A 10,739-nucleotide genomic window follows, 5' to 3' on the forward strand; every position below is an offset into this window, starting at 1 on the left:
GTTTTTTTGTTCTTCTTTCTCTAATTGTTTTAGGTGCAAGGTTAGGTTGTTTATTTGAGATGTTTCTTGTTTCTTAAGATAGGATTGTATTGCTATAAACTTCCCTCTTAGAACTGATTTTGCTGCATCCCATAGGTTTTGGGTTGTTGTGTTTTCATTTTCATTTGTTTCTAGGTATTTTCTGATTTCCTCTTTGACTTCTTCAGTGATCTCTTGGTTATTTAGTAGCATATTGTTTAACCTCCATGTGTTTGTATTTTTTACAGTTTTTTTCCTGTAATTGATATCTAGTGCTAACAGCCATAAAAGGGGAAATCGACAGTAACACAATAATAGTAGGGGACTTTAACACCCCACTTTCACCAATGAACTGATCATCCAAAATGAAAATAAATAAGGACATACAAGCTTTAAATGACACATTAGACTAGATGGACTTAATTGATATTTATAGGACATTCCACCCAAAAACAACATAATACACTTTCTTCTCAAGTGCTCATGGAACATTCTACAGGACAGATCATATCTTAGGTCACAAATCCTGCCTTGCTAAATTTAAGGAAATTGAAATCGTATAATAAATTCATTCTTTATCATCTAGATGATCATTTGGATGGTATGTTATTTCAACACTGGTATTTTTGATGTTGTTTTTTATAATCTCTCCGGCACCTGGTTGGCCTCTCTTACTTGTTTATAGGCTAATAAGAAAGAAGAGAGGCAGATTTATTAGGCAAAAAATGTGTTTTTGCCTAGCAAAAGCTCAATACTACCATGTAAGAAGTAGTTTCCTTGATATTTAAATAGTTTCAAGCATAGAAAGTGATGGCAAGCTTCCCAGTTTATATAAAGTTAGTGAAACTCTGATAGCAAATTCTGACAAATAGAGCATGTACACACACACACACAAACTATAAATGAATCACACTTCTAAGTATAAAAAAAGTTCTAGATTAACAGCCAAAAGAAATTCAGAAAATCAGAAATACAAGAATGGCTTAGTGTTGGAAAATATATTAGTATAATTGATCAAATCAGTAGGTCAACGGATTAAAAATTTTATGATCATCTTGATAGATTCTGAGAAGGCATTTGATAATGTTCAACATCCATTCTGGATAAAAATATTTAATAGCATTATGAAGAAACATTGACAAGATCCCTTTACTAAGGCCCACTATCACTTCTACCATTTAACATCATTCTAGAACTGCTAGCCTACATAATTATTCAAGAAAGGAAATAAGCATAAATATTGGGAAAAAAGGAGTTGAAACTATGCTTTTTTTCAAACGATAAGATTGGCTATCTGCAAAACTCAAGAGACTCAACTAAAAATCTATCAAAACTAGGAAGTAAGTTTAGTAAGGTGGCTTGTTACAAAGAAACATAAAAATCAAACAGCTTTCCAACATACAGGTAATAACTACTTGGAAAATGTAATAGAAAAATAATCCCATTTAATAGTAACAAAATGACAAAATTTCTAGAAATAAACTTATTAAGAAAAGTATTGATAATAGATGAAGAAAGTTATAAAATGTTAAGGAAGGATAGAAATATTAGGCCAAAAAATGGAGATTTAATCTGTCTGCATGAGAAGATTTAATAGTAAAGATGTGAATTCTCATCAATTTATTGTATAATGTTAACACAATCTTCCCACTAGGATTTGCTGTAAAACTTGACAAAATTCTACAAGCATCCCAAAGCCTAGTACAGCTCCTGGCACCTAGTAAGTACTCATTTTATGGATAAATGAAAGAATACCCAGGAATAATTTTAAAATAGAATGTTTTGAGGAGGAACTTGCATTACTGGATTTAAAATGCATCATAAGATTTTAATAATATTTTGCATTAAAGGTTGTAATATAAAGATCAAATTACAGAAAGTTCAGAAGTTTACACACACACAAACTTAAGATAAAGTTGCCCTTTCAAACATCCAGTAAAATTATGGATAATTTAATAAGTGTTATTTGTAAAATTGCCTCACCATTTAGAAAAAATGAATTTAGATCTCTAGCACAAAATTTATGACAATAACTACATATTAATTAGAAAGAAACATTATTTTAAAATGAGATAATGCAATTTTGAATATGCCATAGGACCATAATTAATCATTACAAATATGAATAGAAAAAAGACAGGGGTGAAGAACGCATCACATTCTTATCAGTGAATATCTCTGGGGAGTAAGTATGAGTGACTTTTTCTTCCATGTGCTTTTTCCAGTTTTCTGTGATCACTTGAGAGACACAGGAGATAAGAAATACAGACACTGATTTGAATCCTCATCACTTGCTGCCTGTGGTCAAATTATATAACTCCTCTGAGCCTTAATTTCTTCATCCACTAAAAATAGAGATACAAATACCTACCTTATCCATATGGTTATGTGAGGTTATAATTTTATAACTTCATTTTTAAGGTGCAAACAAAGCTTGTCCACTTGCTACTTGACTTATGTTACCTGCCTGGCCCCTCTTGGCAACCAGGTTTGCCACCCTAGTCTAGACATAAATATTTAAGAAATCCTTCTGCTAACACTTCAAACAACAGCAACAACCTACTTCACAAGTCTATTATGAGGATCAAATAGGATAATACATGTAATGCATTTAGCATAGCCTCAACACATAGTAAATGCTCAATTAATTTAGCTATTATTTCTTTCGTAGTGAGGAAAATTTTATTAGGAAAAGAATATTTGAAATTGAGGCCAGTGATGGTTATAGTAGGATGATTATATAGTAGGATGGTTATAGTATGAGAGTATACTGCCACAGCTTCTGGGAAATCCAAACAGTGGTGGTTAAATCTAGTCTAAAATTGCTGGAGCTAATCTCAAATTTTGGATCCAGATCTTTGAATGTGAGGAAGATTCCACAAAATGTACAGGAAGTGCTCTGCACTGAGAGTATTCCATTAAGAAGAGATGTTTAGATTAAACTACTTTCATGTATTCTAAATGGGAGATATAAATTCTACCAAAACCAATCAATAAATTTTCAAAAGTAGCCAAGAAATGAAAACTCTCACTTTTCCTGGAGAAAACTAGAAACTTGCCCTCCCTGCCCCAGACCAAAACTCTGTGTCTATTTTAAAATAATATGATAAGGAGTGAGAGTCAGGAAGAGGCAGAATGGTCAAGCGAAAGAACTCTGGGACTTTGGAAACGAGGGTTCAAGTCTCAGCTATGCCACCAGCTGGGTGAATATATCAGGAAGCCATTTAACCTACTGTGCCTCTGTTTCCTCATCTGTAAAGTTATGTAATTGTGTTAATGGATCACCAAGTCTTCTTCCGGTTTCACTGTTTTATAACTTTTGGATGTGAAATTAATATTCCCCAAATAGAAATATTTAATTACAATCAAGGCTGATACACAGCCTAAAACAACAGCAACAACACAAACTCTACGAGTCAGGTGAAGTGTTGTCATCACAACTGGTGTAAATAAAGGTGCACATTCTGCTCAGTCTCTGCCCAGCAAGCAGATCTATTAAAGTAAAGAAATCTAAATTTGGAAACTCTGATTCCTTTCCTTAGTCGTCCAGAACTGAAATCTTTTTCTCTGTGTAAGATTCAGGTTTATGTATATTCATTTCTTCAACCACTTATTAAGAGGCTGCAATGCAGTGTGCAAGTTGCAGGGATATCAAGACAAGCAAACCAAGTTCTTGCCTTCAGGTAGTCAAGCTTAACTGTTGACCTAAGCTTAAAACACACATTTTAAAAAGATAGTTCACCTTGTTTTTTAGCTCGTAGTTCTGAGAGAAGCCGCTCTTTCACAGCTTCAATGGCTGCTTCAGTGGCCTCAGCTATAGTATTTCTGGTTAGCGTTTCAAGGGCTTTATCAAAACGTGGTTGGACAACTTTATCGTAGTCAACTACCTGCAAGGAATATTTGAGGAAAACAACATAAGCACAAGTTACTCTGAATATTAGGCACACTGTTCATCTACATCTATTTCTATAGCTATACCTATCCATCTCAAAAATCTTAATGCTGCTTGAGGTATGTTATTCTCAGAATTCAGTGATTTTTGAGTACTTGCTTTCACAGAAATTCAATATATATATATATTTATGTTTGTATGATCATGTAATATACATTCAAATTACATGTATATTTTTAAAATCAACATTTTATGGATAATCTACATATAATTAAAGGCACCCATTTTAAGTACAGAGTTTGATGAGTTTTTACAAATATATACATGACGACCACAATCAAAATATAGAACATTTATATCACCCCAAAAAGTTCCCTCTCTTCCCCCTTTATAGTCAGTTCCTGGCACCTGGCAACCACTTTGTTTTCTGTCACTATAAATTAGTTTTGCCTTTTCTAGAATTTCATATAAATAGAACCATACAGTGTATAATCTTTTCCAAGCTTTTCTACCTTAGCATAATGTTTTTGAGATTCATCAGTGTAACTGTATATCTCAGTAATCTATTCCTTTTTGTTTTTGAGTAGTATCATTGTATGAATATACCATAGTTTTTAATCCATTCATCATGGACATTTGGGTTGTTTCCAGTTTTGGCAATTTAAAAGTACCAATGAACATTTGTGAGAAAGTCTTTTTGTGGACATTACGTTTTCACATCTCTTGGATAAATGCTGAGGAGTAGAATTACTGGGTCATATGATTAAGTGTATGTTTGACTTTATAATACATAAAGCACTAAACTATTTCCAGAGTGGTTAAAGCTATTTTAAAGTCCTAGCAGCAAAGTATGAAAATTGAAGTTATTCCACCTCATCACCAGCACTTGGTTTTGTGAATCTTTCACACTTTAGCCACCCTAGTTGGTGTGAAATCTCATTGCAGTTTAAATTTACATTTTCCTAATCACTGACAATTTTGAGCTTCTTTTTATGAGCTTATTGGTCATTCACTTACCCACATGTTTTTAAGCATATGTTCAACTTTTGCCTAGTTAAAAAATTAGGTTAGAATTCTACATATATTTTGAATATAAGTCCTTTGTTAGGTAGATAATATACTTAATACTGAATGTTGGCTTTTAAGTTTAAATAATATTTCCATACTTCTAGATTCAATTTTGCTTTTCCTTCAATATGCTTATATTACTTTATTCCATGCCAACAAAAATACATCCACACCATCATTTTTAATGGATGAACAGTACTGTATTAGATGAATATATTACAACTTAATATTTAACTAAAATACCAATTATATTTAGATATACATGATTTTGTTATTATAAACTAGGTTATGAAGAACATAGTTATGTATATGTCTTTCATAGTTTCTTCAGGAAAAACATATAGTTCAAAGGATATGTATAGATTTTAGGCTTTTATATGTATTTCCAACTGCTATCCCTAATGATTATACCCTAACCAGCAATGTATGAGAATGTACTTTCCCAATCCTAGCCACACATCAATACTGGTTGTTAATATGATTTTTCAACAGTGAGATTGACATGACATATATCTGTTTTTTTTTGGCCTCTCCCTGGTTATCAAAGTGATATCCTTTTCTCATGTGTAATGGCTATTTGGATCAACTATTTTGTGAACTGCCTGTTTGCTATCATTTTCCATTGGGGCTTTTACATATTGATTTGTAAAAACTTTTTACATTTTAAAATTATAATTCTTTTGTCTGACACATACTGTGATGGTCTTAAAACATGTCCACAAATGCTTTAATATTCCTTTCTTCAGAAGGTGAAGCCTAATTCCCCTCTTCTTTAGTGTAGGCAGGACTCAATGACTTACTTTAAATGAATATAGTATGGTGCATTTTTCATTTAAAAAGGGAAATGGGGGCTTCCCTCATGGTGCAGTGGTTGAGAGTCTGCCTGCCGATGCAGGGGACACGGGTTCGTGCCCCGCTCTGGGAAGATCCCACATGCTGCGGAGCAGCTAGGCCCATGAGCCATGGCCACTGAGCCTGCGCGTCTGGAGCCTGTGCTCTGCAATGGGAGAGGCCACAACAGTGAGAGGCCCGCGTGCCGCAAAAAAATAAATAAATAAATAAAAATAAAAAGGGAAATGGCAAACCACAGAGTGGTAGAAAATATTCATAATGTTTATTAGAAAATATTCATAATGTTTATAATAAAAAAATCTGTACATAGACAACATAAGGAACTCCTACCAATAATATGCAAAAAAGTTAAAAATGGGCAAGAGGCTTGAACAAAGTGAACAAACACTTCAAAAAGTGAATGTCTGAATAACATATGAAAAAATGTTGAACCTCATTAGTCATCAGGGAAATGCAAATTAAAACCTCAGTGAGATATATCCACTAGGATGGCTAAAATAAGAAAGACTGACCATAACAAAAGTTGGCAGGAATGTAGAACTCTCATACACTGCTGGTAGGATAGTAAATTGGTAGAACTGGTCTTGAAAACAGTTTGGCATTTTCTACACAAGTTGACTATGTATGTATACCTTATGTCCCAGAAATTTTACTCCTAGATATACCTTCAAACTATATAAAGATATGCATGTATACACCAAGAAACAGGTACAAGATTGTTTATAGCAATGTTATTCACAATTCCCCAAACTGGATCAACCTAAGTTTTATTGACACTCAAATGGATAATAAATCATAATATAATTCAATCAATAGAATACAATAAAACAATAAAAATAAGCTATAGCTATAACATGCATAAATATCACAATTATAATGTTAAGTGAAAGAAGCCAGACACAAAAAACATAAACTGTTTTAAGTCCATAAAGTTAAAAAAATATGCAAAGCTAATCTATGGTATTTGAATGTGTGCTTACATGGTAAAACCATAAAAGAAAAGTACAGAAGTGAGTATTATAAAGTTCAGGGCAGTGGTTACCTTTGTGGAAGGAGTAAGAGGACTGATATTAGAAAGAGGCATAAGGCGGCTTCTGGGGTTCCGTGTCTGACCTAGGTTGTGGTTACATGGGGTTTGTTTTGTGATATCTCAATGAGCTTCACTTTTCTGTATGTTTGTCATATTTTACAATAAAAAAGTTAAAAGCAAGTAGGAAATGTTACCCCTGTGTTTAAAAGAATTTAACAGCATTTGGAATAAATTCAAACTCCTTCCCAGGGCCTGCACTGTCTGACTACATCTTCAGCCATCTCCACCTTGTGCTGTTCCTCCTTTCACACTACATGCTCCAGCCACACTGGCCTTCATATAATTCCTCTACATTCCAATCCCTCATCAAATCCTTTGGCTCTATCTTCAAGTTATATCCCAAATCTGTCCACTTCTTACCACCTCTACTGCTATCACTCTGGTCTAAGCTAAAAGTAATTTCTCTTCACTTACCGAGGGTGGAGAATAAGATCACTGAGGGGAGAGGTCAAGGAACTGTCAGGTCAATGTGTTGGGAGGGTCATCTTTGTAGATAGTGAAATCACCAAGAATGATGACAGGCATGAGTGTGTGGAGGAAGGGTCGGTGGGCCAGGAGGAGTGTAACCCAGGGAACAGGAGATGAGTGAAACCAAGAAAGGTAATGGGTGGCACAGTCTGCATGACATAGCAGTCAAATCTGGGGACTTTCGGGAGTGGCTATGGTCTGGAAGCTGCACTAAAGCATCGAGGAAGATGCCTTCCCCACTCCAAGCCCAGTGGAACAATTACCCAGTTGACAGTATAAAATTAAGAAAGCTGAGCACAGGGAATTCCCTGGCGGTCCAGCAGTTAGGACTCAGTGCTTTCACTGCTGAGGGCCCAGGTTCAATCACTGGTCAGGGAACTAAGATCCCACAAGCTACGCTGTGCGGCTAAAAAAAAATTTTTAACTTAAAACAAAAAAAGAAGAAAGAAACACCTACCAGGCTGCATCAGAAGAATGATTTATTAAAGCTGGAGTTTGGGGGGTTTAAAAAAAAAAAAGAAAACTGAGTACAAGTCCTAAAAGTCCTAAAATCCCACAAAGTATAATGAAGTATAGAGAGGTAGAAAGCTAGCTAGGTAGCTAGCTAAGTAGTTACCTTTCCTTTGTAATGTTTTGCAAGCAAATTGCTAAGTGTCGTTTTCCCTGAAGACTGAGGTCCAAATATGAACACTTTAAATGGTGGTGCTGGCATAGGTGGAAGAAGATAGGGACGTGGGTTCAATAAAAATGTTTTTAATGCTTCTTCTGATGAAAGACAGTATATTTTACCTAGAAAACTTAAAAAATGACATTATCATAAACAACTGAAAAGAGGTATGGGCAAGTTTTCAAATTAAATTCTGAAAATCTTACTTACCTCACAGAAAAATCTGGCAATCCTTGAAAAATGTTACCTTCTTTTAAAGTCACCGGACATGTATGTCCCCATCTGCTTCTCTGCCATCTGTATCTTGGTGCAATAAGTTTACAAGCTGCAAGAGTACGGAACAGCTCATCCTGTTAATAGCAAACAACATTAAAAATGTGGGCATAAGTTTGGCTGAAATTCACATTATTACTTCATTTCTTATTTGATCATGTTCTACTATTTAAGAAATAATTCATAAAGGAAATTTTGGGTTTTTTCTCAATTGCAACCATTCTGTACTTGTCCAAAATTTAATAAGACAAATAGTTTTCATTTCTGTTTTAAGACCTTGTTTAAATTTTACTGAGCATTTTCTCTTGTAGGGTAGAATGAGCATAAGGTAGATAGAGCATTTTCTATTATCTGTTTTAGGAAACAGATTCTGAAAAATTCTTATTGAAAAGGTTTGAAAACATACCAGAATCTTAGCTAATTTACATAAGTTTTAAAATAGGAAGATGTTACATACAGATTTGCATTGACTTAGCTGTTTCATTCTTCTTAAATGTAAAGTCTCCTTCAGCAATCCTCCGTTCGTCACAGGCAGAGTAGCTAAGAACCACTTCTCTACCGACTGCAGACTGCTGAGAGGGTCACTGTCCTAGCGCTACCTTGGCGGGGACAAGAGAACTGGAGGGAAACAACATGGTAGGCAACTGCTAGGGGGACAGGTCCAGGCTGGCTCCCTCCCACCTTCAGACATGGATCTCACATGTATTGCTGGTTCCAGAGCTGACTGTGGAGGACAGATGAGAATGGAAGCTCTGGTCTTGCCTGCACTGCTGCAGTATATGAGAGCAAAGAGGCATGCTGGTTGTGGGGATGTTGCATGGATGTCCCCACCTGAAGGCTGGAAGAAGCTAGATGGGAAGGAAACTGTCAATGCTTAGGGGAGCTGAATGACACTGAGAAACTTGTCAGTGGGGCACATTTGGCTACCACCCTGCTCCATGAGTCCACAGACAATGAGCTAGGGACTGAAATGTACCCAGTTAAGTCAGGAAGCAGGCACTTTTTCCTTATCATCCCTATTTCCTGTCCAAACTTGGAGAAAGTGTGTGAATAGCAGACCATGCTCCTCTCTCAACTTTGAGCCCCCGAGGCTACATATCTAGCGGGGGCTGAGGGGTGATGAAAAGATGAGCTTTCAAATGAGTTTGATATCACAGCGGAAAAAATGATCATGACTGTCTCTGGTTAAAGGCAGACTGAACACATGCATTTGTGTTTGCTTTTTTCCTAAAACCTTGCAAAAATGACAGCAGAGGAATGAAAAAAGAAATGAACTCACGAGGACACAGAGACTGGGAGAAGAGACCAGAGGAGCTGACAGCTAAGCAGCCGCAGTTACACACTTTTGTCAACTAGAAAGCAGATGTATGTAGCAGCCGCAGCTACACACTTTTGTGTGTAGCTCCCTAGGCCCTCAGAGCTCGTTGTGGTGAGCTCTGGAGACCCGGCTGGACAGATTTTGTCAGTATTTCTTTACCTTGTAGCCTAGCTCCTTGGTCTTCTCCTCCAACAAGGCGTATCTCTCTGTTCCGTGCCTGCTGCGCTCCCGGTGGCCAACCACGTGCTTGTTCGTGATGAGAAATTTCCAGCTGCTTCTGATAGTGGTTATGCTTTTCGATTTCGGTGTCAAAGTGCTTGAGCTCTTCCCAAAAGGATTCCAGTTCCTTCTCTGTGAAGTTGGCTGACCTGGCCAGGTCCCACAGATCCATCACCTGGGGCTTGTCGAACTCTGCCTTGGCGCCGCAGCCCCGGTGGCCGACTTCCTGTAGGTGGTCGAAGTCCTGGCTGATGTCCCGCAGCCTGTCCTTCACTCGGCATGTCTGCTCTGCAGCACGTCCTCCTGGCTGTGGGTCACGTCGGCGGGACTGACAACGTTTTCCTTAATTTCTTCTGTCCCGCTCAGGGTCTCCAGAAGGACCTTATTCTCCTGGACCTTCTCCCTGTGATGCTGAAACTCCCACCACGACTGGTCCAGTTCTTCATTGAAAAACCTCCCGGAGGTCTTCGCCTTGTGCCACAGCTTCTCCAGCCGGGGGTCCTCCAGGCTGTGGTCCTCGGTGCCGGGGCTGAGGACGTTGCTGCTCACAGCCGGCCTGGGCGTCGTTTCTCCCGTCCTGACCACACTTGGCCAGGATAACGTTGAGACTGCTGATAAGTTTTGCTTCTTTCTCTCCATCTTCATCTAAGCCTTCAGCCTTCAATCTCTTCCTCTTGAACTCGTCCCTTTCGCGTATGTATCTTGAAGCTCAAGCTTGTATCTTGATCAGCATGGAGCTCGGACAATTTCACAGGAGAAAGATTAAGCCGCTTGGCCTTCCCCCACAGCTGATTCTGCTTCTCCTGGCGGAACTACCGCCGACCCGGGCTCGCGCTCCGAGGGCTGCGCGGGCTCATTCTTATCCCGCGAGAAC

At 37.4% G+C, this 10,739-nt stretch overlaps 1 protein-coding gene and 1 pseudogene across 1 annotated transcript in view; both read right to left on the reverse strand.

Moving 5' to 3' along the window:
- Positions 1-10,739, reverse strand: part of AK9 (adenylate kinase 9) — a 116,062-nt gene that overhangs the window by 73,948 nt on the left and 31,375 nt on the right. Inside the window, exons 11-13 of the mRNA XM_024755840.1 lie at positions 8,266-8,405; positions 8,005-8,185; positions 3,761-3,905 (exon numbers count right to left, since the gene is read on the reverse strand). Of these exons, the coding sequence (XP_024611608.1) occupies positions 3,761-3,905; positions 8,005-8,185; positions 8,266-8,405 (466 nt within the window). The remainder of the gene's footprint in view (positions 1-3,760; positions 3,906-8,004; positions 8,186-8,265; positions 8,406-10,739) is intronic.
- On the reverse strand, positions 9,743-10,738 carry LOC112406491 (alpha-2-macroglobulin receptor-associated protein pseudogene; annotated as a pseudogene).

This window comes from Neophocaena asiaeorientalis, unplaced genomic scaffold, assembly GCF_003031525.2.
Source record: "Neophocaena asiaeorientalis asiaeorientalis breed wild unplaced genomic scaffold, Neophocaena_asiaeorientalis_V1.1 scaffold105, whole genome shotgun sequence".
In the NCBI taxonomy this organism is placed as follows: Eukaryota; Metazoa; Chordata; class Mammalia; order Artiodactyla; family Phocoenidae; genus Neophocaena; species Neophocaena asiaeorientalis.